This window comes from Hevea brasiliensis, chromosome 15 (genome assembly GCF_030052815.1).
Source record: "Hevea brasiliensis isolate MT/VB/25A 57/8 chromosome 15, ASM3005281v1, whole genome shotgun sequence".
Lineage (NCBI taxonomy): Eukaryota > Viridiplantae > Streptophyta > Magnoliopsida > Malpighiales > Euphorbiaceae > Hevea > Hevea brasiliensis.
Genome location: NC_079507.1, coordinates 69,290,635 through 69,317,609, shown reverse-complemented (window position 1 = coordinate 69,317,609; position 26,975 = coordinate 69,290,635). Strand labels below are relative to the sequence as shown.

Below are 26,975 nucleotides of genomic sequence, written 5' to 3'. Positions count from 1 at the left end.
GCACTCCAGTTTGAAATTATGGAAGAAAGCACAGAAAGTTCAAACAAAAGGCAGTGTGTACAAACAGAAAGCAACAACTCAGCAGCAAGAAATGATTCAAAACAAGAATCATAGAGCAAAAAAGTAATTAAGTAACAAGATTGTGGATTCAACCAGAAGTGTTGGAGACACTTACCTGGTTGGATTGGAAATATTATAATAATTATAAATTTATAATTTAATCTTTAAAATATTGTAAACTAATTAAAAAATGAATATATAATAATCATTATATAGAATATTATGTTAAAAAAATATCAATATTGTTAGTTTATCAGTGAAAATAAAGTTTAAATTAATATTATGTTATATTTATTTATTAAAAAAAATAAAATTAAACATTTAATTTATGTATATATATATTTTTAAAAATTATAATTAAGTTAAATGATAACGGGTCGAATATTTTTGAGAATCTAATTCAATTGAATTATATTAAAATGCTTATAGGCTTTAAGATCTTTTTTCAATTTATTAGTCCCCCTAATCTTAATATTTGAGTCAATTTCGAATTTTAAATATTTATCACCTGAATTAGTTTATGTAAAAAAAATAATTAAATATAAAATATATATTAAATTTTTTAAAATATAAATTATTAATAAAAAATATATCTTATTCAAATTATTAAAATTAAATAGATTCAAATATTATTTAAATAATAATAATTGAATTTTAAATGAATTTAATTATTTAACATAAATTTTAAAAGAATTTAAGATGAGTTAATACATATTAAACATATAATAAATCTAAATTTAAGTAAAATGATTTTACCGTATAGATTAAAATTTTATTTAGTGCTTTCGAAGTATATGCTCTTTTTATATCTCACAAAATGGAATCCACTTTTCATAATACCTGAGATAACCATGGGCATTCGAGATTTTAACGCGCCGACAGCGTCCTATAAATTTTCGTAGGTTTACCTCTCAGTTCCTATCCTAATCCTACCTACGGTTTTGCGCTCTCGGTGTCGGGTCCATCCTTGCGTTTTCAAAAACTGGCTCCACAAACTGGACGGGCTAAAGATGAACCGAACCCAACCCGAGGAAGACCCATTATCTGAACCGACTCCGGTTCGCTTTTATCATCCACCTCTTTCAACCTTCGTATTGTTTCTCTGTTTCCCTCTTCCTCCGCATATCGAATACTCAGGGAAGGCTGGTTGAACTAAGTTCAAGAACTCAACCAACGGTAAATACCTAGTTTCTTTGATAACTAATAACTATCTGGCTTTGTGTTGTTTTGCTTGAATAGAAAATTTTGAATTAGGTTTGCTGTGATTGCGTTATTTAAATCCTACTCTTTTAGGGTTTTGTTTTGGAAGTCGATGTTTGAATTATATGTTTTCTGTTTGGTAGGTAATTGAAGGATAGTTAGGAGCTATGACGACTGCAGCTCGACCCACATGGGCACCTGCAAAGGGTGGTAATGAACAAGGTGGTACTCGAATTTTTGGTCCTTCTCAGAAGTACTCTTCCAGGGATCTTGCCTCTCATACGAACCTAAAGCCTAGGTGGGTTCTTCTCCCCTTTCCTCGGCAACTACTTATGTTCAAGAAATTGCTTGGGCGTTCTTGCATTTGGGGTGTCTATGTTCTCTTTTTCTGCCTCTATTTTGTATTGGGAGATGCAATGCTTTTGTTCAGGCCTGAACAATTTGAGAGGAACATGAATACTAATTGGAATATGATAGTGGGGTTTGTATTTCAAGTGATTATGAATACAATATGATACTTAGAAGAACAATATATTATTCATCTGGTTATGCAATGCAGTTAACGTATCTGGCTACCTTACCAAGTGAGTTATGGAGTTAAGGAGAGAAGTAGAGGTGGTGAGAAGTTGATTGGCCTTTGCATGTGGGTGAGGGAGATAGGTTTTATAATGATATTGATTTATCTTTGGGCATTGCTCTGAGCTGGTGGGTTGGCTTTGGGCTTTGAGTAGTAAATTGGTTTTGGATGAATCGTTTGCTTAACATTTGTTTTGTTCTGCTATAAGCATACTGCTGTAATTGTTTTGCTTATACTTAAATCAAAAGTTGCCCTTGAATCCATATGTGGGTTATCATCCATGAATTGACTTGTGTCTTCTTTGTATTTCTATAGTTCATCTACATCTATATTTGCATGCACATGGATCATCCGAGTATTTTTGCCCTAGCCCTATATTGGCTATAGACCATGTTATCTTTTTAATTTGCATGTTGGTGCTTCTATTTCTGATATCAAGTGTGAAGTTATTTTCTGACTCCTGGGCATGTGTGGCAGAAAGGAAGGGCAAGACACACAGGAGGAATTGCAGAAGAGGAATCTTCGTGATGAGCTGGAAGAGCGTGAAAGGAGGCATTTCTCATCAAAGGATAAGTCTTACAATGGTAACATATTCCATTACTGCAACTCTTTTACAATATCCTTGATGCAGTGTGAAGCTTAAATAGAAACACACTCCATACATGAGTGAAAAATAGATAAATTTCTCTGCAGTATATTTATTGATAACAATCTGTTCTCAAAATACATAAAATTTGAGGTATTTATAGAGATATTAATCTCCTAAACCTAATAGAAATATGAAACTATTAATTAGGAAGTTTAACTAATCCTAAATACAATAGGAAGATATAAACTAAATAGGAAAACTAAATTTTAGACGAAGTAGGAAAACAAATAAATCCTAAATGGAGTAGGAAAGCTTCCTATATTAACTCTAAACTATTTCTTTAGCTATTGGAAGCCTTCACAAGATGCTCTAGGTGAATTAGGACTGTTGGGGATTAAAATTAATTAAAAAAACGTCGCTCCCATGTTGTCCAGAAAATCTCACACCTGGGCGTGGGAAATCTCACGCCTGGGTGTGGGATTTGCTGCCCCAAAAATTGCCTTTACCCAAACTTGCTAGAAATTGCTATTTTTTCCTCCTTTTCACACCAGCATGTTTTTATTATTGCTTGACTTGTTTCTTCGCCCAAGGATGTTCTGCATCAGACTCCCTCACTTGGAAAAACTTGTCATCGAGTTAAAATAACTTGCAACAATCAAACAACACAGCCATAACAACTCTAGCACCATTCTTCCCCACTTGGAATAAATCCTTCCTCGAAATTTGAAGCGGAAGAGAATTAGAATTTTCATTGGAGATGTGCACCATATAACTTTCTTGGATGGAATCAATAAGATTGACATGAACAAAGTAGAATTGAGGGTCTTCATGTTTTTCTTTGTATCTATGAGAATACTTGGACAAATAAAATCAATAAAAACCATTGGAATTAAAGAGTTAGATAGATATTCAACTTTCACCAACTTCATGATTTAAGTTTCTTCGATCTCTGCTATTGTATCCATGGATTGTTTTTCCTCAAGTACCATTGAAATTTCCATGGCATGATCTTTGTTGTTCTCTAGTACACATTCTTCAAGGTCTACATTTTCAACCATAGCAAAAGGAAATTCAATTAAAGTTTATGGTTTCAATTCTTTAAATTTAGGCTCATCCATTTCAAGTTGCATTGTTGAATCTTGAAGCTCCTTTTGTTCTTCACTTTCTTGTTTCACAACTAAGAAAAGCTTTGGTTGGACCTCCTTTTGGTAAGGCTTTTGTTAGAATAAAATTTGCTTATAGGAGGTAAAAATTCTTGTTCCAACAAATACTTAATTATAAATAATATACGGATTAGCCCTTTTTCTTTTCGCTTCCTTTTAAATTGTGGCCATTCCCACAAGCAGAAGCACTACCTTTCAACAGACAAGTCACTCATTGAACTTGTTTTCTAGTTGCTATATCCACATGGTCGAAGAATCTATCCACATTCATGATCCAGTATAAAAATTGTTGTATATTGAGATCCTCATAGAAATTAAGAATATTAAGATAACCCGTGCTTTTTCTCCTATCACCATCGTATCATTGATGCCTATTGAACTTGATTGGTTCATAGTCATTTTCCTCCTCCGAATCATCATAGTAGACATATTGCCTATGTTTAGAAACTGGTCGATAAATAGGGTTATCATGAGTTATACTATCTCCTGGTCTTCTTTTGTCAACCTAATTCCTGTTTTTTTTAGTTCTCAAAGCACCAAGATGATCCTACAATTTCTTTGAGGCGTCTCTTGATACACTTGAATTTTAGATTGCTCCAGACATCGCTTCCATCGTTGTAACGTTTCGTCCTTTAGGTAAAGGGCTGTAGTTCCGATCGCTGTCGCGAGAACTACTATAATTGCCACCTCCATCAATGTAAGCCACATAATTGGGGCGATTTTCTCACTTTGATACCATCTGACGTAGCTTGAAGCTCAAATAAAAATACGCTCCATACACCAATGTGAAAAATAGAGAAAATTTTTTACAATATTTTTATTGATAACAATCTGTTCTCAAAATACATAAAATCTGAGGTATTTATATAAATATTAATCTCTTAAATTTAATAGAAATATGAAACTATAAATTAGGAAGTTTTAGCTGGTCCTAAATACAATAGAAAGATATAAACTAAATGGGAAAACTAAATATTAAATAAAGTAGGAAAACAAATAAATCCTAAATAGCATAATTATTAAAGGCGCGCCTCAAGCACGCCTTAGGCTCAAGGCTTACGAGACTCCAACCCTAGCGCCTCTATAGGAGAAAGGCGGGCGACATTCACCAGACCCTTGCTTTATGCGCCTTGCTCCATGCACAAGGTGCCTTCTTTATTTCTACCTTCGGCGAGCACTTTTATTGATAAAAAGCATTATCACTCAACTCGAAATTTGTCTATCTGCCATGATCCGATATTGACGCACTAGGAAGTTTTTGAAATTTCAAATTAGTATCATTGGTGATAATTAGTTGCTAAAATCTCATCAAACCACCACACCCAGATCACAAACCTCCCATATTTTCATCTTCAACACTACCATTCTCTTGTTATCTTTTTCAAAAATAAATGTTACATCTACACCTATTTCAAGATCTATGCCAAAAGATAAAGGAAAAATATCATCTACTAACTTGAGAACTAAATAGCACTCTTTTAGTTCTTAAAGATGTGGAAGATGATGAAGATGTTGATTTTGAAGATAAATATCACGAGGATGAAGGTGTAGAAGAAGATGAAGAAAATTATAATGTTACTTTTGGTGAAGATTGAAGAGGAGTTATTTTATAATTGCTTGAGTTTAGTTTTGAGACATTAAAAGACTATTCAAGTTTTAACATATTAGTACTTTAATGCTTATTATTATTTTAGTTTTATATTATTTGAAGTTTGATGTAATACATTTGTTTGACTTTTATGATTTTTTTTTTTTACGCCTCATCTTATCTAGGCAAGCACTTGCGCCTTCCGCTTAGACTCTAGGACCCCTTAGGACCTGAGTGCGCCTTAAGTCTTTAATAACTATGCTAAATAGAGTAGGAAAGCTTCCTATATTAACTCTAAACTATTTCTTCTGTTGCTAGAAATCTTTTCAAGATGTTCTAGGTGAATCAGGACTATTATTGATTAAAAGCAATTAAAAGAATATTGCTGCCTTGTTGTCCAGAAAATCTCACACCTGGGCATGGGATTTGTTGTCCCAAAAATCACCTTTGCCCAAACTTTTAGAAATTGCTATTTTCCCCCCTTTTCTCGTCAGCATGCTTGCTTCCATTGTTGTTTGACTTGCTTCTTCACCTAAGGATGCCCCGCATCAATTGTGAATTCACCTGTGCACTTTGATGGCTACTATACAGTTTGCTAGTTTTGCTTTCTTATTAATTTTTATGTGTGGCAGATGATAGAGACCGCAGAAAGAGTAATCAACTTCTCTTGGAAGGTGAGTGCACTAGCTCTCCCTATTTATATATCGAGCTAATGATTTCTTTTATCACTTCACTAACTGCTCAAGTAATATAATAGGGATGAAGAGGGACACTGAAGACCGCATTGTTCCACGTAGTGTGGATGCTGATGATTCTGATGTGGAAGTTAACAACGATGATGAGAGGTTATAATTCTTGGCTGATATATCCAGACTATATTTGCAAACACTATCGGTGTTTGATTTATTTTGAAATTGGTCAAATTTTTCTTCCTTTTGTTAATGGTTTATAATGAATGCTTCAGTATGTATTTGTATATTGTACTGCTTTCTCCCATGTTCTTAGTTATGTGTACTTAATTCTGTTTTCTTATTTAAGTATAACAAGAATATCAATCCTAACCCTACTGCTCTATGTAGGCTGCAGAAAAACCTTAACGTGTGTTGCTAAATGAGCATAGCTGTTTGTGTGCAGAACAGATATCAGTTTACATTATCCCACAATAGGATTGGTCAAAGTGTTGATTAATTGTAATTACAGGAACAATACTTTTATAGTGTATATGGTTACTTATTCGTTATTTATATATCTTTAAACTAGTAGGAATGCTACAACTTTAATTACCCCCTTTTAATTATCGTTTGGATTATCTATAGCTGAGAAGAGCTACTTTTAGGATTTATTGTTAAAAGTTTATATCCAAATTTTGTCAGCCTGGAAGTTATTAATAATCTGTTCCCCATTGATGGCAGTGCTACTCATGTTCTTTAGCCTGTTGTAATGATTTTACTCTTTTAACATGTTGGCATGACAAGCCCCCATTATTTTATTTTGCTTTAGTGGTGATGATGATGACGACGATGATGATGAGGATGACACAGAAGCTCTTATGGCTGAGCTTGAACGAATAAAGAAGGAAAGAGCAGAGGAGAAGCTGCGACAGGTAAAATTAATTTCATTCAGTGGTTTTAGGGTGATACAGTATGTTCTTATTTAAAAATCAGGCCATTATTCAGAACTCCCAAGTCGGCAATAGTAATGAATAAAGCTATTATTGCTGAATGTTTTATTCTAGGTTAGGCAAATTGTGCTGTTACCAAGCCAGCAGCTTGATTACAGTAGCAATAATTGATGTCTTTATTTTTTCATTTTTTAAGGATCAACAACGTGCAGCTGAAGAGCTTAAAGCCAAGGAAGAGCAGCTTCTCCGAGGAAACCCCCTACTTAATAATCCAACATCTTTTAATGTGAAAAGGAGGTTGGTTATCTAAAGATCCAACTTCCCAATGGTTAAAAAAGCAAGTAAATGTTTTCTTTTGTTATTATTATTAATGCATTCTAGTGCAGTAATACCCTAATTTCTTGTATTACATGGCTTTATTGGCTCAGGTGGGATGACGATGTGGTCTTCAAGAACCAGGCTCGAGGAGAAACTAAAACTCCTAAGCGCTTCATCAATGACACTATCAGGAATGACTTCCACCGAAAATTCCTGCAGAAATACATGAAATAATTTGGCTAATCCTTGGAAGTTGGAAATTCACTATGAAGTTGAAAGATAATTCTCGATCTGAATCATTGTATGTATTCAAGAGTAACAATCATCTCTGCTGGTTTGAATCTGATGTATTTCTTACCAGAAAATTTGGGAATGATTTTTTTTTTTTTTTAATCAATATGCTTGTCAACTGTATAGACAGACGTGAGCAACTGTTAATGAAAACTTAAAACAGTTCTGTCCGCTTAATTGATATTCTCAAAACATTGGTTTATCGTTTCTAGGAAGGCGGCTTTCCTGTTGCTGCAACGTGTTTGCAACATATTGCTTGTCCGCTAATGATTTCCTATTATGATGTTTTTTCTTTTTGGGAATGCAAATTTGTTAATTCTATATGAAGATCAAAATGATCGTCTTCTAATTAGCAAGGATGCAATGTTAAAAGTATTAACCTAATCCTTGGCAGAAGTGCGAGGAATGCTGACATTCTTGACTTGACACCCATAGAGTCGTGGACAGCAATTTACGAATGAAATCCAATTGAAATCCATGGAGTGTACTCTAGGTCCAAAATTCTAACAGTCCATGCATTTTTCTCATTCCCCAGTAATAGTGCAACCAAGCGAACCAAAGCACGAATCAATGAACTGCACTACTGCTTCATTCAGAGAGTTGAGATACTGCTTTTCTGGCCATGCGATTATCAACTTCCAACAATGTAGATCCTCATAAATACATCACACCTTCAAGACGGCATTCCACAAATCCTTATGGCGATAAATACACTGAAAATGTACAATTCAACTTTTCATGCTGCTGCCAACAACCAAGAAGATACAAACAACAAGAAAAATACAAAGTAGGCATCTATGCTACAAAGAAACCCAAACTACAATTGAATGAGCAAACTGCGTGAGAAGAGAAGAAAAATATTGGCCGAGTTATGTGCTTCTGCTTAAAGTGGCTCAAACTAATATACATCAGTTCACAGGTAGCAAACAAAAGAATTCGAAGTTGGAACTGGCAGTGTTTCAGACTTATCGTTCTGCTAATCATTTTTCTTTGCGTCTTCCAGAACAAATTCAGCATATAAATCCTTAAGACCAATCACAACAGTAGTTATCAATGGCCCCATTATTGCTCCCTGTCAAACAATATGTTCAAAGAATTTAGATAATAGTAAATATAATATGACATTAAGTTAAATATGGTGTCAAAGTAAATGCATGATGATTGCATGTACCATTTTCTCAATAAGGATCAGATACCATGATATTTAAGAAATGCTATCAAATTTCACCATTAAAACAGGGGAAAAAAAGCCATTAAAAATCTGTTCCCGAATAAAAATTAACAAATAAAGAGGTGTTCTTAAAATGTCTTTGACTGCTGCTCAAGCTCAAACAGGCTGAGATCATTGTAGTTGATTACCAATTCAAACATGCAGTTCCGCCAAGTTAGTTCTCCTTTTATGCTATGTGTATCAGGTACTTTCTAGAATAGAAATGCCAGATGTAGTTATTAATGGAGTTGGCAGAGGAATTCAGACCCAAACTAAAGGACACCCTACCACTAAATCAACCTGGTGGAGTTTTCTCTAAGTTATATCAAATTATGAATTTGTGATTATTGATGTCAGTGGATAACAGATTCCCCATTTTAAATATCACAGCTTCTTGAGTAGAAAGCAATATCATTTATCAGGATCAATTTTTCATCCATAGGAAATCGTCAAACAAATGCAAATTCCAAACCAAATTATTGACTTTTAGTAGAAATGTGAAACCATTTCAATTTTTAAATAGCTAATAACCAACATGAGTTAAGCATCAGCAAATATATTAGACATACTGTAGCTTTATGAGTCAGTCAACTACGTGATGTCCATTTTATCACATACGCCGCTTTGTTTTAGGATGAAGAAATCAGTATAAAAAGCATCTCAAAACAAAGAATTACGGAGGAGCAGATATAAATGAACATTAGAACATAGACATGAGAAGCTACCTCCACTGGAGATGGGAACAACGTCATTCCACCAATAATGCTGAGCCCAGTAAGATATTCACTGTAACCAGGTATATCCTCCTGAATTTCAGATGTACCATAATCCATAAGCACAATGTGAATAATAGACAAGCTAATTGCCAGTATGTATCTACTTTCTAGCACCAGTTGCACAGTAGCTGGAATTGTTGCAAACCAAGGTGGAAAGATTGGAAGCAGAGGGCTGATGAATGCCAGCACAGTTGACACGTACACGAAGTGAATGTCATACAGTCTAAACAAAAGCCATGTAAGACATCCCTGGAACAATGCAATCTCAGCAGTAGCCAAAAGAACTCCAGAAATAGCATTGTTGAGAACATCAACACACCTAGTCCTTGCTGCTTTTGGAATTGGAACCATGGATATTACTTGTTCAGTTACCCCACCAGACTCTGATGTAATTAGATAATACAAAACCCAGAAGAACACCATTGACTGAGATACAAAATTGAAAAGCTCAGCTGCCCCAGAGATGATGGAATTTCCCACAGAGAACATGAGCTTAGCACCACCACCTAAAACAGATGCACTGCTAGCAAACACACGCTGTGACACATCCATCCCTCGAACAGCAAACCCTTTTGCCTTCTCGACAAGATCCTCCCGGGTGATTATCAATTCCCTAAAAATTGCATCTAATTCTGTATAAATTTCTCCCCATTCGCGATTACGAACTTTGGTTCTTAAACTCACAAGCTTCTCAGCGTAACGTGATGGGTTCATCATCGTAGCTGATTCCTGAGAAGAATCAGCTGGGGTACTAATAACAAAATGCTTGATCACCGTGACAAGCTCCGTCAAATTGTATTGCATTGCCAAACTATCTATTTGCTCAGACACTGTTTCATAGACGGTGGTGGTGTACTTATCTACCTTTCCAGGAACATCATTCTCATCCATCCACTTCTTAATGCCAAATCTCTCTGCATAATTATTCTCTTCCACATGCAATTTCAATGAAATGACTGCATCTTTCCCTTCAACACCAATCTTATAAGAGAAAAAGATCAATCCAGCCAAAAACCCTACAATCATACCAACAATTAATCCAATTGCCACAATGGTTTTCAATCTCTTTAAAATCCCTCTCGTGAAAAATGCACTGATTGCAGTACGCTTGAAGCTGTTGCTCTTAAAAGAAGATACAGCAGAAAATGTAGAACCCGCAGTTTTGGTACTACACATGAACCCTAAAACAAGAATCAATAATGACCCCATACCACCAATTCTCTCGTAGGCTATCACAAACACCCCAAATGACACTAACCACCTAACTAACTTTGAAAATCCACTTCTTCTAGTTCTTCTAGGACCCCCTCTTTTTGGCCTCTTAAGAAAAACCCTTAAAAAACCCTCCTTAATATCACCAATAGTACCTACAAAAGCCTTAAAAATGGCAACAGGAACTGCAAGAACAGTCTCAGTAAGGCCTAGCTTCAAAGGCTCACTCCAAAAATCAACAAGGGTCTCTTGTATCCCTCTCAAAGGAATAGAACACAATACAGCCCATTGAATAGGCCTCAAATACTCTTGCAAAAGCTTGCACACAAAATAAAGAACAAATATAGTAAAGGCAAGGCCGGCATGGGCCATGGCTATGTAAAGAGCAAGGCGCACCTGAGGATCACCTGAGAAGGTAGTATTGTGATCTGGGTTATTGTTATTTGACTCGCGCGGTGGCGTGTTGGATGTATTCGGAGGCGGTTTTGCCGGATTGGTTGTGGAAGGCTTGCGAAATGAAGCGGATCTGAACATGTCCTGCCATGGAACGGTAGAGGATTCTGGCTTTGAATTCGGGTCTGTGTAAGGAACTAACTCCATTCCTATACACAGAGAGAGAAATCTCGGACTGGCAGGGGCTGTTCAGAAACAAAGAGATTGAATATTTATTCCCCTCTCTGCATGTGAAACACAGAGAGAAGAAAACAAAGACAGAGACAGAGAAGGGGAAACAGGGGAGATGGAAGAAGTGTAGCCGATGGAAGAACGACAGATGCATCCAGATAAAGCTCAGAAAAGTGATTGCAGATTAGCTCTATGGATTTTATTCTGCAGTTAATGGTAGAGAAGGGAACTGCAGATCAATTGTGACTATTTTGACCATATTTAGGTTTCGATACGTGAAAGAAGCAGCATTCAATTTTGTACAGGGACAAAGAAAGGAAAGTTCCTGCAAATATAAAATGACCAAAATGACATCACCCTTTACTTGCAATTGTAATCCCCATTTGGTCAATGATATTATTTTTTTTTATATTTTTTTTAATAAAATTTAAATTTATATTTAATAAATAAATAATATGCTTTCTGTCACTTAATAAGTCAGACTGAAAATTTCAATTTACATAAAGCCAATAGAAATGGCAGTGATGCTAGCTTCCCACGGGTAGATTTAATTATTATGAGCTCATATGTATTCTGCCAAATCATTTTTATTATATACATTTGAAGTAAACCACCACCCCATTAAATCCAAAACTTGGGATATATTTAATATAGATATACTGTCAATTCTGAGCATATTAGGCAGTTGATTCCAAAGTAGCTCAATTGAATCAGAGGCAATGGAGGTCAGGGACATGGTAGGGTTTATTGAAAAAGGGAAGGGTAGTGGATTGTATCATAAAAAAGTTAAAGACGACCATGCAGGAGCCTGGATGTAACAGTTGCGCACGTTGTCCCTTCTTTAGTCATTATGGATCATGCCAACGTTCCCTTCATTATTTTAGTTCCGCAATCTTTTTCCATGGCAGGCCACCAGGCTAATAAATTCTTTCCCTTTCATTTAAGATATTTTCTATTTTTTGAAAAAAAAAATATTTTTCTTCTGAAATCATTTCTAAAATTTTAAATTTAAATCTCAATAAATATATTTTCTATTTTATATAGATATTGATAAGATTTATATGATATATTTTTTTTTTTACTTCCAGCTTAAAATATTATTAATTTTAGGTATTATTTAATTCAAAATAGTCTATTTTCTAAGATGCTGAAGTTATTTTTTTTTTAAATATATAATTTTAATGTATTTAATTGATATGTTAAAAGTTTGAGAAGTAAAAAAATATTAATAAGAAGTGGTAATAAAAATAAAATAAATATCTCTACTTTAAAATATGTATATGAAATTAAATATATAAAATGTGAATATTTATTATCTTGTTAAACTTTTTTTTTTTGCATATATGTGTGTAGAATGTGAATATTTATTATTTTATTAAAACTTATTTATAATAATACTTTATTATAATAAAAATAATTAATTTAAAGGAGTTTATATACATTTTCATTTTAAACTAAAAAAGCATATAAGATGGGAAGTCTATGGAAACATGCATCCATTAATGTACACGAAAAAGAGAAAATTCATATATATATATATAATTAAAAAAACTAATAATTATATAATCCTTTCCTTCAAAGAAATCTCAAAAAATAAAATAAATAATAAAAGAAAAATCCACCTTTTAAAATGTTTAAAGATTTTTGCTAAAACAAGTCCTGTTTGTACGCAAGAAAGACTGCCAAGACAAATAATAAAATATCATAGGAACAATAAAGAACTCAGAATAAGAACAGAAAAGTAAGATCAAACAGGGAAGTGAATAATGTTTTTCTAACAAACTCTACTTAACTAGATTGAGCTCAATAAGTAAATTCCTATACAGTTGAGGTAGAATTCTTGATTTTCCGAGCAATTGATTGATGTGGCTAACTAAATAAGTTGTACTCTAATACTTTCAAGAAACTTATCCCAACTGAACAAGGCGTTAGTCCTTAGATGTGGAGATTCATAGGATTTTTTTTTTTTGTTATATTTGACCAAAAAAATTAGAAAGAATCTTAATCTTACACATGAGAATTTATCACTAATTAAATTCTCCAATCTCCATTTCTTGTTTCAGCAACATGTCTCTGCTTCTATTATTTCTCTAGCTAGTTCATGAATATTGTTTTTTTTTTTTTTTGGTTCGTGGAGAGGCCTATTAAACCTGCAAGCATTGTTTTGCTTTATTGATTTCGTATCCTGAAAATGACTTCTCCATTTCCATGTTACTCACTTTTATTGCAGAAGGTTTGTGTATATATCATTTACTCGGAGATAGCATGCCATTAATCCTCCTGCGAAGGCAAAAGTAGGCAATTATCCGGAATCCTAGAGCCATGGCTAGTGGTACCCAGACTTCTTGCAAGCCACCTTTCAAGTTCACCGTTTCAAACGGAGGCGAACTCCAATGTAAAGACACGTGTATATATACTTTATGTGAGAAGTCAAAAGAGTCCCCGGTAGGAGAAAGGGAGGATGTAAAGACACCCGTACTTCTACTAAAGAGGTTGGTTATCCTAACTACCCTCAAAGATGGTCGTATTTTGGTTGTAAGTTGCGAAAAGGGGTTGGATCATGCCGACCTACATGAACTTTAGAATTATACAAGCCTTACATGCACTCTAAGTCGACAAATCTATAAAGACCAATATTAAACTCAGAAAAATATAATCAGAAATAGAGTAAAATTTAGTGTCTAAGTCTTTGACACTCCGACTAATTAAAAGGGAAATTGTTTATACCAACAAGTCGAGCACATACACTTATCTCTCACAAGCAGATCGGATAGGTAAATATGTTGACTTGAATGACCAATTAGTCACCATCAACTCAAATATGTTAGGACTATGTCAACACCGTGAAGAACACTTGATTCAACCTTGAGACGAATATCATTGATTTAGAAAAGCTACTTGCGGGACTTAGTGTCAAGAGAACATTGACTTTCTAGTTATATAAATATGGATTATCCTCCTCCAATAGAGAGATTAGTTTTTTACCTAGCTATTAGTATATTCCAATAAGAATTCTCCCTAAAGAAAATGACTCCAAATCCAAGTGTAGCAAAACAGACATTCTCCCTAAAGAAAACGAATCCGAATCCAAGTATAGCAAAATAGACATTCTAAGTCCAAGTTCATTTGTTCATTTCCATTGACCCAAATCTCAAGAAACACATATCAACACCTCATATACCTACCTTTTCCCGAGTTATCATGTTGTTTCTGAAATCCTTGGAACATTTTCTGCTCAAGTAGAGCCACATGGCAATGAAGAAGAGTTGAAATATAAACAAGAAAGAATCCATTACTGATTAGGAGAGTTCCGGACAGAATACCTGGACATAGTAACCTCCAATGAGAAGAAACAGCATTAAAGTCAAAGAAGCACACATTCCAGCTCTTTTGTTACTCAAACTTGCTGCTCCAAATAGCTCACCTGCTCCCTCTTGTCACAATAAGATATTCCTTTAGTTCTCTCGAATACATAAAAGAAACCATTAATTTTTTTTTTTTCAACTTACTTGACTTGTATTTACTATCAATAATATGGTAAATATTAAAAAATGTCAAGAAGAAGCAAGGGACTGCCTCTTAAACCCTGCCATGAAGTACAATATGACCGTGAAAAAAGTAGGATACAACACATGAGCCATCATGTCACACAGAGTGATGCACACACGGTACACTTGATCTGTACACGTCTGCTTTCCTTTCTTTCACCAAACAGATCTTTTCCAATGAAAAAATATAGGATATGTTTTGCATTACTGTTAGGATTGTTATTAAAAAATTATTTTTTTAGATCACTAATTAGAGAGTATTAAAAAATAATTTAAAATTAAATTTAATAAATTTTAATTATAAAAATATTAAAATAATAAAATTACTTTTTTTAAACTATATTTTATTGACAGTTAAAATAGTATTTTTATTCAGAAAAACAGTTTTAGACCTTCAAATACAATGCCAAACAGGCACGTATACTGCTCCAAAAATCAATGAAGATGTCCAGAAAATGCAGATGTAGAACATTAGACCAATCTGAAATTCAGATATGATAAGGTCAGAAATACTTGTGGCTTGTCATAAAATGAACTCAGATTATCAGGAAGATGAAGTTTACTTGATCTCTGAGTTAAGCCTCAGTTCCAGTTTTGGATTTCCATCCAGAAGGCTTAATAAGACTGCAACTCCAATGGCTTGAACTACTCTTAAACTTATCAACATAATCTCTATGCCTTTCTCTGAATGTTCTCTTCAACAGTATCACAAATTGCTAATGTCCATTCTTTCTTGAATTGAATTGCTAGGAGATACTCAGGTGCCTTTTCAAGCCGATGACTCTCTTCCTTCTCTTTTGGCTCCAGCTGAGTTTTGCATTTAAGTTGAAGGCACTAATATGATACAAGAAGAAAATGTGAAACAGAGAGGGAGAAATATTGGATGTTTAGAGAGAGCAAAGAGAAATTGGGGTATGCTTATTGCTTTGATTACTGCCTTATCAGAATCAGGGGCCCAAGGAAGTGCTCATAGATCTTGGGGCATACTTATGTCATTCACTAGTCCGGTTGCTAAATCAAGCAAAAATTCTGCAGGATTCATGGCAATATCTGGGATGAATCTCAAAGAAGAATAGTATTCCACAGACTCCCTAGAATTTCCAAAGTACACAGGATAGCCTTCAGAATCGGCAGAAGCTTGTCAAACATATGGAATATTCTGCTTGAAGGCTGATGGATCGTCATGATTATTGTCCATCCTGCCTGTATATACCATCAAGTGCAATCTTCAAAAGGATTTTCACTTGCTACTTGGGAATGTATAATCACAAGGAACTTTTACGACATATGAAATGGATTCACTATTGTACCTTAGCTAGTCCTTGAAGGACCTGAAGGATTCTATTTGCTGAAGTAGAATCAAGACCTGAGGTTGGTTCATCAAGCAGCAGCAATGAAGGATCAACGAGAATTTCACGGCCAATGCTGGTTCTTTTTCTTTCTCCTCCTAATATTCCCTTAATGAATCATCCTCCAATCCTTGTGTGGCGACAACTTTGTAGGGGTTATAAATCCCACATCATAAAAGTATAAATATAAAAGAGTAATTATAGGTGATTAAATTATAACATTGACTTAGCTAATTATTTTAATGTGTAAAAAAATATAATAATTTAAATAAATTCAAATAAAAATAAATTAAATTACAATTTAATTAACATATTCTCTCTAAAAATTTAACCATATTTCAGATACGGAATTAATTAAAGAGAAAATTTATTATAAAGCCATCAAATAGCCATCATTTAGAGTATCACGTTATCCGTTGTTCATGATCAATCAAGTACATACCTTTCACGGCCTAGCTCCTATACAATGACCTCTACCCTGGCATATTTCTGTTGTTGACTCATGTTTCCAGGAAGTCTCAAAAATGCAGCGAAGACCAAAGTTTCATCCACTGTAAGTTGTGGGAATAGCACATCATCCCGTGTCAATCCAATCCTGTGCACAAATTGTTCTTAAAGTACAGTAATATTACAAATAATGCATGTAAAAAATAATGAAATGTTAATGGTAGAGAGATAAGTAATCTTTGAAGTTGACTAACCTTCTCTTAAGGGCTGCATTACAAGGAATATCATTGTAAGTGATGCTTCCTTTAATTGTATCTGTTAATCTTCCTCCTATTATCTTTAGCTGGGTTGTTTTACCACTACCAAAAGGACCCATTAGATCAAGGATTTCACCGGGGCCAATGCTTCCTGTTATACCCTTCAAGATTTTCTTGCAATTATCTTGCTCCAAGTTCAGCTGTGACGCTACCTTTGACAGTACTGCCTTCACAGGATTGGCAGAGGAAGCTTGGCTATTCCTCATTCTATATACCACATCTTCAAACTGCAAGATAGAGCAAAAGTATACCTCTTCACCGTAACAAAAAGCAGCACAGACATTGACGTTGAATTTGCTTAATTATGTCCATAAAGATCATAGACATGTATACGCTGAAATATAAATAAAAGAGCGCTCAAGTGCACGAGATTTCCAACTTTTCAGGCTTTGTTGTCTATCCTTTGCTTAAAAATGTGAAATTTTTATATTTATGTTAGCATAAAAGAATTTTAACATATATAAGGAAAATAGTATACTAAACAGTAATATTAGAATTCAATTTCTGAACATTTCTAAAGTCCCAAAAAAAAAATCCAGCTCCTGTTGCCACGTGGCAGGCGATAACAGGACGGAAAGCAAGCGATAGCATGTCGCGGTCGCAGGCTACTATTTCTCTCCAATACGTATCGGAGTCACAGAGTTTCGACTTTGGAGTCTTGAATGGGTGTTAGCTAAGCTAATCAATCACTGATCGGTCGAAACATAGCGGAGGACGAAAACGCAGAAAACAACGCAAAAAGAGAGAACCTTTCCATCGAGAGAGAGGAGTCCTTATGGAGGAGTACAAGGATGTGTTGTTGAAGTCGCTCCAGAACGCCGGCGTTTCAATCCCAAGCAACGTTGCATCGGTCCAAGACTTGACGCCGGCAACTTTGGTCTCGATCTGTGCTCAGTCTCTTAACCTCCTCGATGAAACGGCGTCGTTGCCTTCATCTTTCCCCGACTCCATGGTCGATAAATTCAAGATCTGTACGGATATGGCTTTAGCTATTAAGAGACTCGGTTACCTTGGAGACATGACCTATTATAAGGTACTAATATTGCAATTCGCACTCTCCCAAAATATCTGCATATGCATTTATTGTGTAATTTGTTGCTGGATTAGTGTTTGGTTGCTGAGAGAATGGAGGAAAGGAAAGAGAGTCGATTCTTTTTTTTTTTTTTGGCAATTTTTCTTCAGTTGGTTGTTACCCGGGAGTCGGGAAAGATTTCTACTTTTCAGTATGGCCTATTTCAGTTGTGTGTCAGTGCCAGTAGAATAAGATATGATTTTTTTTTTTTTTTTTAATTTTCCTTTTCTAATTTTGAGTCCCTTATGAAATTAATGCAACTAGATTGGAGGTGGGATTGAATCATTGAAATAAGTTCATTCAGCGTTAAACAGGAATTACAATAGCTTTGCTATTTATTAAGGGTCAGTCTATTTCTTGAGAAGTTTTACTTTTGCGCAAACACTGCTGAGAAAAAAGGAAAATTGGGCATAAAAGAGTTGTAGATACATAGACATGATAAAATTTAATGAAGTTTTGAGATAACATGACAACTGCAATAAGCAGGCTCTTTAACTAAGGGCTTTGTCCTTGGGAAATTTTGGGCATCGAATTGAAATTTAAAGGAGTGTAATGAAATAGATTTTTGCTTTGCTTTTTGGGTCAAAGAGGCCATTGGATTCCTTGAGAGTTTGTTGGTTGAGGAATATATACTTACTTAATTTGCTTATTTCCTAATTCAGGAATGCGACACTTCTTCCTTTGTCTTGATATTTGTAAGGGGTCATTACTTATTGTTGGATTCCTTGAGAGTTTGATAGATGAGGACTATAGACTTATTTGATACTTAATTTGCTTATTTCCTAATTCAGGAATGCAACAAATCTTCCTTTGTGTTTTGATAGTTGTTAGTGGTCATTACTCATTGTCTTGATAAATGTGCCTCCTTTTTCTCTCATTCTTGTTACTGCTGTTCTTATTGTTTTAAAATTATTCTTAGAACAGATTATATGTCTTGCTTACGGCAGTTCCTGTATCCATCAGAAGAGGACTTGTTTAAGTTGGTGAGATTCTTAGTGGAAAGGCTTTCTGAGTCATCTGTTGATGTTAAATTCCCTGATCTGAAGGATGCAAATAGCAGAAGGAAAATAAAAGAGGAGGGCTCTACTGATAATTTGGAGGACTGGATGGAGAAAGCTGATGACAGAGGGTTAGATCTTAACCATAACCAGGAAAAATTCAAGGATCTTAGTCTTCATAATGTAGAATCAGAGTTGTCTGATTCCAAGGTTGAAGACACGTCCTTCAGTGGGTTAAGGACAACAAATTTTGGCAAGGACAAATTGGCTTTTGTTGGAATTGGAAACCTTTTGGCTGCAGAAGGGAACTCAGGAAGAGATGCATTTCAGAAAGCGAATCCTGCTAGGGACCAGTCATCCAAGGTATACACTTGTATACATGTGGTAACTTTGGGCTATTACATGGCTGTGCAAAGTAAGGGGAATTAAAAGTTGAAATATGTTTTTGATGACCATTCTGAGTGTATGGTATCAAAATTGAACCAAAAGCATAAATTTTGATAGAGAAATAAAGGTCCAAAATAAGATTTGAAGGGAAAATAATGCTGATACTCCTTTTTGCTTACATTTGATTACTAGATGAGACGTGAGAGTGAAATATTACAAGATGAAGAAAAAGTTCTCATGAAGGAGGTGGCTGCAAGGAATTCAGAATTACAGAAACTTGAACAAGAGTTGGAGTTGTTAAAGGACGCAGCAGAAATGGCATTTGATGATCACCACCCTATTGAATTTTATCTTGAGCTGCTTAACAAGCAAGTAGATTCCAAAAAGTTTAATATTGTGGAATTGGAGTCAAAGTGGTAGGATATGGCTGTTCTGTTAACTTTTAGTTTTAGGTTCCTATTATTATTATTATTATTATCACCTGGCAAAGAAATACTTTTTATGGAATTGATGGGTATCTGGGTTAAAATGATGATAACAATAATAATTATAATGCAAATGAATTAATTATAATGCAAATGAATTTTTGCTGGCATACATATTTTTTCCAGGGATGCTTTCAAAAAGCCTCTGGAGGAGAAAAAGAGAACCCTAGAGGAGTCTCTTTATGCAAACATACCAGAGGCTCAAGAGAAGCTACAAAAGTTGAGGGAAGTTGAGCCGGAAAAGCAGTCCATCTTGTCTGAACTTAGGAGGCGGTATGCTGTTGAAACCATGATGAATTCATTCTATGAATATTTTGCACATTCTTATAACATATATCTTGTTATTCTTTAGGGAGGAGGAACATTCGAAACTTTGTGTGGATCTTGGGAAGCTGCCTAAACTGCCAACTAGAACATCCTATATAGAGCGGATAAAGGAGATCACGAAAAACAGTCGAAAACAGGATGCTGACATAGAGCGGATTTTAAAAGAAACCAGAGAGATTCAGTTAGAAAGCAACTCTATACGAGAATGCCTCGATAGAACCTATGCTGTTCTGGATGAAATGATATTCAGGTATGAAATGGTTGCTTCTCCTTTTTGTTTCCAATTTGGACCTTCAGTAGGAACACATCATACTTTTTCTTTGAAGGATATGACTTTATTTGTTGCTTTACTGAAAAGAAGCATATTTCCACAGGGAAGCAAAGAAAGACCCAGTAGGACGCCAAGCTTATAGGCTTCTCACTAGCATACATGAGTGCTTTGAACAAATTTCTGAGAAAATCCTCATGAGTGACAGAATACAAAGAGAAGTGGCTGAATATGAAAAGAAACTAACAGCCATGGCCTTCCGGAGCTTAAATGTAGATAAACTGCAAGCTGATCTCGACGCCATCAAAAAAGAAAACGAGCACCTTGAGCAACAACTTGAAGATAATTGATGCCACAACTCATTCCTGTGGCTATAATATGCTAATTCAATTGTTGTTCCATACCATAACTTGATTTGGTTTCTGGGGAATTTTTATTTACACGCGATAAAATATTATATTCACTTTATCAAAATGAGAGCAATGGTTTGAGATTAAGCACAATAGTGTCCTTTCGTGTTCCCTTGCTTGAGCTGCTTTAATAGGTTTCTAAACAGATGCTGCAATGCATTCGTAGAGCCGATGGTTACGGTTTCTAATCTTAAAGAAATCATGGAGATTAAACTCTAGAATGAAGCATCACACCTAATAATGGGAAATTACGGAAATATAGGAAATTATGGAAACAAGTAGTGGAAGTTTGATACGGTTGGATAGTATTAGTTGGTTTAAACTGTTTGGCAGCTAAGTGGTTAAGAGAATTAGCTCTGGTTTAAATTTTTAGCAATTCGGTAGCTAAGTGGTTAAGAGCATATAGCTGGTAGTGCCGCGGTAGACGAGAAATGTAATCAGTTAGAGTAGAAAGAAAGTTCTCTCTTTCTGGAATTCTCTCTCTCTCTCTGTCTTCCCTTATCTGGGTAACCAAAAACCCTGCAGAAATCCTCTGCAAGACAGGAGAACGTACAAGTTCAGTAGTTGAAACCTGGGGATGGAGGCATGTCACTTTCACTTGATATGGAGAGGTTAATTGGCCTTTTCCTACAATTAGCAGACTAATTGTCTAATACAAACCACCATCAAACATAAGCATATGATATAAGAAAAGGACATGCTGTTTGGTTGACCTGCTAGCTGATCAGGCAACAAGATTCATTTCTATTTTATTATTTTCTTTCTATCTCTCTTGATGGGAGATTCAACAAGCGCCTAAAGTTAAATATGTTAGGTGAGTAATATACTTTTAATTATTAAACTAAGTTAGATTAAGTAATATACTTTTAATTATTAAACCAAGTTAGATTAGACATTTTTGCTTATTTATTCTTTAGTTTTTTTTTTTTTTTTTTTTGCGTGATGATAGTAATAGCATTGATGGAGTAGAGCCATTTGGCTACAAAATTGGGTTGTTTCCATGAGATCATCCCTATGACCTAGAGAGTAGTTCCCAACGGCCATGATCACATGTTGGTTTTGAGTCTTTTGACTCTTTCTTGATCTTAATTATTCTAATACGCCGGAATAAAAACCCTTTCTTGATCTTATAAATTTATGTTTCCTAATCATTTAAAAATAAATAAATAAATAAAATTAATATAGACATAGTTGATGTTTCCTTAACTTCTCCGTAACCCTAACCCATGAATCATTTAAAATTTCTATATCCAACAGAATCCTCACCTTACTATACTTCTAAGTTTTAAATACTTGATAAGTCATTAGTTATTAATAAGCTAGGTGTCATACTACAATTGGATGTTGTCATACCCTATTATTAATTTACTGATTCCTTAAAAATAACAAACAAAATCTGTCTACAGATGCAGGACACTCATATCCCATATCTCCTAGCTCCATTTGTTACAATCCATCAACCACCTCTTATTAATTATCTTCTTTTCTTTTTTCCCCTGCATTGCCATCACTTTAATGAAGGGTTTATATTAACTTCTTGTTATAGTTAAACTATTATTTGTTTTTGCTTGTTATGGGGTTAGTTGAATCCTTGTTGGAGAATGATGCAAGAAAGTTCATCAAGAGAAAAGATAGCGATGCAGGAGAAGCAGGTTCTTATCAAATGAATCCTCTCCTGCCTTCATTTTCATTTTTCTTTTGCTTTGCATTTGTTACACTTTTTTTTTTTATTTTTTTTTATGGTTTTAATAAAGGATTCCCCATGCTACTGAATCTCTCCTTTCCTGGAAATATTCTGTCTTTAGGATTTCCCTTGTTTTCTTATTTAAAATACTCAATGATTTTCTTCGTTATATGTGGGTTTAATTAGCAATTTTTGTTCCTGGGTTTGATTATTATAGCATTATTCCTCAATTTCTTGTCAAACGACCTTTGTTACAAGTATATGGGTTTACAGAAGCTAGACAATGTATTATACATATCTCTTTTTCGGTTTTGGTGCTTTCCCTTGTGGCATTTGTTCATATAAATGCCCCATTTCTTAGTTCATAGCCTGTCTTTGATTCTTTATATTCTACTCAACATTTCATTTTTGGGACATAATTATTTAATATCTAAATTGGCACAATCATTTGATGCAGCAGAAGTAATTAACTTGATAGTCCAATGCTGGAATACCTATCCTATATATCATTCATTTCCCCTTAAAATTTTCTGAAATACCAACGAAAAAAGGTGTAGGAATGCCGCCTTCTTAATCTGCTATTGTTGTCCATGGATGGTTGTTCCTGGCTCATTCTTTGATTTACATCCCCAAGATCTCATCTCTGTTTCTGTTGAATTGCTTGTTTACATAATTGTAATTTTTCACCTGAAGCTGGTAATTTCATTTCTGATATAGGAGATTTAGTTTAATTTGCCTTCCATATGATGTTTTAGACATATTTGTTTTACCTTACCAAAAAGAAGTTGCCTTAGTCCATGACTTGGTGTCCCTTGTTTTTGAATTCCTTACTTTTGATAGTCAAAATTATCAGGTCGAGCATTGGAAGAGCTCAGAAGTTCTCTTTACAATGATTTTCGAACTTCAGAAGGAGCCAAGCGGCAACAGCAACGATTTTGTGGGCCAGTTGTGGCTATGACCTTCAATTTCATGGTGGCCGTGGGGGTTATTATGACAAACAAATTAGTGAGTGGCGTTGCTTCTGAAACTATTTTTTGGCAAAGCATTAATGAATTTCAGATTAATAGTGTTGAAATCATCTAAACTCCTGGGAGGTTATGAGTTTAAACACTGGTTGGAATCCAATTTGTTATGGCCGAAAAATGCGAAAATAGTTTTAAATCATTGGCAATTGGGAAAAGAATCTTATATTTGTTGGTTACAGGTGATGGGAAAAATTGGCTTTAACTTCCCAATCTTTCTCACATTGATCCATTATACCACTGCGTGGATTCTGCTTGCCATTTTTAAGACATTGTCGCTGCTTCCAGTCTCCCCTCCCTCCAAAAGTACTCCTTTCACTTCACTCTTCTCCTTAGGAGTTGTTATGTCTTTCGCCTCTGGCCTTGCGAATGCCAGCCTTAAGCATAACAGGTTACGATTCAGACTTGAACAATTTCTTTTGTTACCAAGAAACTTGTCATTTCCTTACTCTTTTGTTCATTCGCAGTATTGGTTTCTATCAAATGGCAAAAATTGCAGTCACTCCTACCATTGTTCTTGCAGAGTTTGTTCTGTTTAGAAAATTCATTTCATTTAAAAAGGTTAGCATAACATTTTTGTACATATTCTTTCCAAGCAGAGACATAACATTTCAGTATATGAATTGATAGGTCAGAAACATACAAATACTTAAAATTTTAGCAATGCATCACAAGCTTGCAGGTTTTGTCTCTAGTTATTGTTTCAGTGGGCGTGGCAATTGCAACAGTAACAGATTTACAATTCAACTTTTTTGGTGCTTGTATTGCAATTGCATGGATCATTCCAAGTGCTATAAACAAAATTCTTTGGTCAAATCTGCAACAACAAGCCAATTGGACTGCTCTTGCGTAAGTAAACAAGATGCAATTTATATGTTGGTCATTCTGAATTCTAACATTTTATTTTAACAACATGTGATTGTAATGCGTAGGTTGATGTGGAAGACTACCCCAGTAACAATTTTGTTTTTATTAGCATTGATGCCATGGCTAGATCCACCAGGGGCGTTATTGTTCCAGTGGAATTTACACAGCTCATCTGCAATTTTCACATCAGCTCTTTTGGGATTTCTCCTACAATGGTCGGGTGCTTTGGCTCTTGGGTGAGACTCTTGAGTATCTGTATATTTGCAGCTAAAACTATGAGTAATTTAATGATAAACATGTATGCAATTGAATTTCTTTTAGTTGAATCTAAACTAGATGAATATTTTCATGCAGGGCAACATCTGCAACCTCTCATGTGGTTTTAGGACAATTTAAGACTTGTGTGATTTTATTGGGTGGCTATCTACTTTTCAATTCAGATCCTGGGTTTGTGAGCATCGGTGGAGTTATCATAGCTCTATGTGGAATGTCTGCTTATACATCACTCAACTTACAGGAGTCCCGAGAAAATTCGATCAACCAACTTCAGAAGCAAACCTTACCTGTATCAAAATCCAAAACAGAATCTAAAGCAGCTAGTGAAGATACCACAAACTTAGATGTAACCATAACCAGTAGTGCAAATGCTGTCTAGGTAGGAATGTTTTGTACAATTTTTGTCTGTGGTTAGAAAGAATATACAGTCATAGGAATTTTGATTCAACTAGTGAAGTATATGTCGAGAAAAAAAAAAAAAAAAGATTTGTCGGTTTAAATATGATTGTTCATTCTCACACACTACAAAATTCTTTTTAGCCAAAAGTAAAATAAAAAAGTAATCTTGCAAAGTAAATGATTAATATTTGCAGTTAGAAACATGCAAACACATATATGCAGTCATAATAGGAGAATTATAACTATACATCTTGATTTTTATCTATTAATTATACTTTCTACTACTTATTTTTCTTTTATAGTAATTTCTTTAAGATGAAATAAAAGAAGCCAACGGATTTGTTTTTCTCAACGGAGTACAAGATGTAAGAATGGGAAAGGATTGAAGGATATAAAATATCACTCACATAGTTCTAATGAAACCATATTGGCAAAATCTGGAATTTTAAGGACATACCCATGATCTACAGCTACTTAAGGACGTGTTCATTAGAAGTAATACTTGAAACAACAATGTACAAGAAGTTAAATCCCTTATCAACTGCCAACAAATAACCCATAAAAAATGATATTCATTTCCTTCATAATGAATCATTTTTGTAGCTCACCAGGCCTCTTATACAGAAAAATCATGCCAAGTTACAAAGACAAACTTCCACTCAGAATAACAGATCACAGTATGGAGCTAACCACAGTCTCAAAACAACATAAATAAAAGATTAAAACGTCTCTGCCAGTCTAGCAGCAACTTGTCTAAGCTTTGAGTACACCTTCCCAGCAGGGGACCCTAAAATTAGGCTGCAGAGAGAATCCCTTCCAATTTTAATGTTTTGAAAAGATCCTAATATGTGAATCTTAGTATCAGCAATCACAATCCTCGTTTTTGTCGCATTCTCAATAGCAAACTTTGTTTTGCCACCTTTACCTGACAATCTCCCAATGGCTCGAGATAAATGCTCACCTCTTAGAGTCTTAACATCTTTGATTTCAAAAGATTCCACAAATAGTTCATCCAATCGTAAAAGAGCAATAGCATCTACAACATCGAAACCTAGCATGAAAGCATGTACAAAATCCGCACACTTCTGTAGGTTGCTGACATCAGGTGTATCTGATCTCGTTTTTAATTCAACCTTTCTACCTTTGAGGTTCATACGAATATCAACCTTCATCTGCTCATATATTGGAGTGTAGATTTCCATCCATGCTTTCTTGAGCGGCGAATACCTGTGTGGTGGAACTGAAACGTTTCTGAACTGAACTCTACCATCAGACATCTCATGAGCCTTCAAAGGCTCAAACTTTGGCTTCAATGGCAAAGATCCAGATTGTATCCCCAATCCATTTGGGATTGCTTCTACTTCCATTGAAGCAGGGGCTTCACCAGTCTGCATCATGAATACACCACCAAGATGAAGATCTGCCATGACAAAAAGTTTGATTTACGATACCTTCATTAGACACAGCCATCTCAATAGCTCAAAAAGCATAAAGTCCAATATGAAAGAATTAAAATTAGTTCCATGACACAGAAATATAACTGAAAATTCTTGTCTACAGCTGGTCTACATAGACCCAAAGGCATATCAAGAGATATATTACATAGTGAACCCACAAATTTGTATGAAAAATCCATACATCTGTATATTGATCCACATAAGAATTTTCGAATATTTAAGCAGAGAGACAAAGCATACCAAGAGGAGCGATGGCCAGCACTCAGAAGCCGAGTAGCGCGAACAAATAGAAAGCGAGGTTTTGTTAGGTTTTAAGAGCAGCGCAAACCCCCCGAACTGTTAATGGGCTGGGCCAATACTAATTACAGATAAATATCGGGCACGGGAGCGTAATTTTAGAAAATTTCGTCCCGTATACGTGGCATAATCTGGA

General features: G+C 34.9%; 6 protein-coding genes across 10 annotated transcripts; 3 read left to right on the top strand and 3 right to left on the bottom strand.

The window, feature by feature from the left end:
• The first annotated feature begins 1,015 nt into the window (after positions 1-1,015).
• Positions 1,016-7,481, top strand: LOC110671676 (uncharacterized). Its single transcript, XM_021834210.2, has 8 exons — positions 1,016-1,236; positions 1,404-1,558; positions 2,315-2,421; positions 5,810-5,851; positions 5,935-6,022; positions 6,678-6,780; positions 6,995-7,095; positions 7,227-7,481. Exons 2-8 carry the CDS (start codon positions 1,428-1,430, stop codon positions 7,348-7,350), a joined length of 696 nt encoding a protein of 231 aa, XP_021689902.1. The 5' UTR covers positions 1,016-1,236; positions 1,404-1,427; the 3' UTR covers positions 7,351-7,481.
• Positions 7,482-8,091: 610 nt separating this feature from the next.
• On the bottom strand, positions 8,092-11,540 carry LOC110671675 (uncharacterized). Its single transcript, XM_058135877.1, has 2 exons — positions 9,343-11,540; positions 8,092-8,479 (listed from the first exon to the last, which is right to left on the bottom strand). The coding sequence occupies exons 1-2, from the start codon at positions 11,203-11,205 to the stop codon at positions 8,384-8,386; spliced, it is 1,959 nt and encodes a 652-aa protein (XP_057991860.1). The 5' UTR covers positions 11,206-11,540; the 3' UTR covers positions 8,092-8,383.
• Positions 11,541-16,506: 4,966 nt separating this feature from the next.
• On the bottom strand, positions 16,507-17,192 carry LOC110671666 (ABC transporter G family member 26; the record flags this gene model as incomplete). Its single annotated transcript, XM_021834199.2, has 2 exons — positions 16,507-16,721; positions 16,828-17,192. Coding segments are annotated over 2 exons (501 nt in total), but the record flags the coding sequence as incomplete, so codon positions are not given.
• A 234-nt stretch (positions 17,193-17,426) lies between these two features.
• LOC110671670 (uncharacterized) lies at positions 17,427-20,924 on the top strand. 3 transcript variants are annotated; one of them, XM_021834202.2, is made up of 6 exons: positions 17,427-17,923; positions 18,910-19,323; positions 19,540-19,763; positions 19,959-20,105; positions 20,185-20,409; positions 20,534-20,924. In XM_021834202.2, the coding sequence occupies exons 1-6, from the start codon at positions 17,666-17,668 to the stop codon at positions 20,775-20,777; spliced, it is 1,512 nt and encodes a 503-aa protein (XP_021689894.2). In that variant the 5' UTR covers positions 17,427-17,665; the 3' UTR covers positions 20,778-20,924. The 3 variants fall into 3 exon arrangements, with proteins under 3 accessions (XP_021689894.2, XP_021689895.2, XP_021689896.2); XM_021834203.2 differs by having other exon boundaries at positions 17,778-17,923; positions 18,887-19,323; XM_021834204.2 differs by having other exon boundaries at positions 17,804-17,923; positions 18,882-19,323.
• Positions 20,925-22,014: 1,090 nt separating this feature from the next.
• On the top strand, positions 22,015-25,134 carry LOC131174015 (nucleotide-sugar uncharacterized transporter 2-like). Of its 2 annotated transcripts, none has more exons than XM_058137037.1 (7): positions 22,015-22,489; positions 23,375-23,526; positions 23,726-23,934; positions 24,011-24,104; positions 24,226-24,392; positions 24,476-24,646; positions 24,765-25,134. In XM_058137037.1, exons 1-7 carry the CDS (start codon positions 22,411-22,413, stop codon positions 25,063-25,065), a joined length of 1,173 nt encoding a protein of 390 aa, XP_057993020.1. In that variant the 5' UTR covers positions 22,015-22,410; the 3' UTR covers positions 25,066-25,134. The 2 variants fall into 2 exon arrangements, with proteins under 2 accessions (XP_057993020.1, XP_057993021.1); XM_058137038.1 differs by having other exon boundaries at positions 22,016-22,489; positions 23,362-23,526.
• A 503-nt stretch (positions 25,135-25,637) lies between these two features.
• Positions 25,638-26,902, bottom strand: LOC131173778 (uncharacterized). Of its 2 annotated transcripts, XM_058136025.1 has the most exons (2): positions 26,783-26,902; positions 25,638-26,505 (listed from the first exon to the last, which is right to left on the bottom strand). In XM_058136025.1, exon 2 carries the CDS (start codon positions 26,480-26,482, stop codon positions 25,805-25,807), a length of 678 nt encoding a protein of 225 aa, XP_057992008.1. In that variant the 5' UTR covers positions 26,483-26,505; positions 26,783-26,902; the 3' UTR covers positions 25,638-25,804. The 2 variants fall into 2 exon arrangements, with proteins under 2 accessions (XP_057992008.1, XP_057992007.1); XM_058136024.1 differs by lacking the exon at positions 26,783-26,902 and having other exon boundaries at positions 25,638-26,512.
• Positions 26,903-26,975: the final 73 nt, after the last annotated feature.

Coding starts and splice junctions, on each gene's coding strand:
- LOC110671670 (XM_021834202.2), top strand. CDS start 17,666: ATGGAGGAGTACAAGGATGTGTTGTTGAAGTCGCTCCAGAACGCCGGC. Junction 19,324..19,539: donor CTAGGGACCAGTCATCCAAG/GTATACACTTGT, acceptor TTTGATTACTAG/ATGAGACGTGAGAGTGAAAT. Junction 19,764..19,958: donor GTGGAATTGGAGTCAAAGTG/GTAGGATATGGC, acceptor TATTTTTTCCAG/GGATGCTTTCAAAAAGCCTC.
- LOC110671675 (XM_058135877.1), bottom strand. CDS start 11,205: ATGGAGTTAGTTCCTTACACAGACCCGAATTCAAAGCCAGAATCCTCT. Junction 8,480..9,342: donor TGTTCCCATCTCCAGTGGAG/GTAGCTTCTCAT, acceptor ATTGTTTGACAG/GGAGCAATAATGGGGCCATT.
- LOC131173778 (XM_058136024.1), bottom strand. CDS start 26,512: ATGGCAGATCTTCATCTTGGTGGTGTATTCATGATGCAGACTGGTGAA.
- LOC110671676 (XM_021834210.2), top strand. CDS start 1,428: ATGACGACTGCAGCTCGACCCACATGGGCACCTGCAAAGGGTGGTAAT. Junction 6,023..6,677: donor GTTAACAACGATGATGAGAG/GTTATAATTCTT, acceptor ATTTTGCTTTAG/TGGTGATGATGATGACGACG. Junction 6,781..6,994: donor CAGAGGAGAAGCTGCGACAG/GTAAAATTAATT, acceptor TCATTTTTTAAG/GATCAACAACGTGCAGCTGA.
- LOC131174015 (XM_058137037.1), top strand. CDS start 22,411: ATGGGGTTAGTTGAATCCTTGTTGGAGAATGATGCAAGAAAGTTCATC. Junction 23,527..23,725: donor TTATTATGACAAACAAATTA/GTGAGTGGCGTT, acceptor TGTTGGTTACAG/GTGATGGGAAAAATTGGCTT. Junction 24,393..24,475: donor GCCAATTGGACTGCTCTTGC/GTAAGTAAACAA, acceptor TGTAATGCGTAG/GTTGATGTGGAAGACTACCC.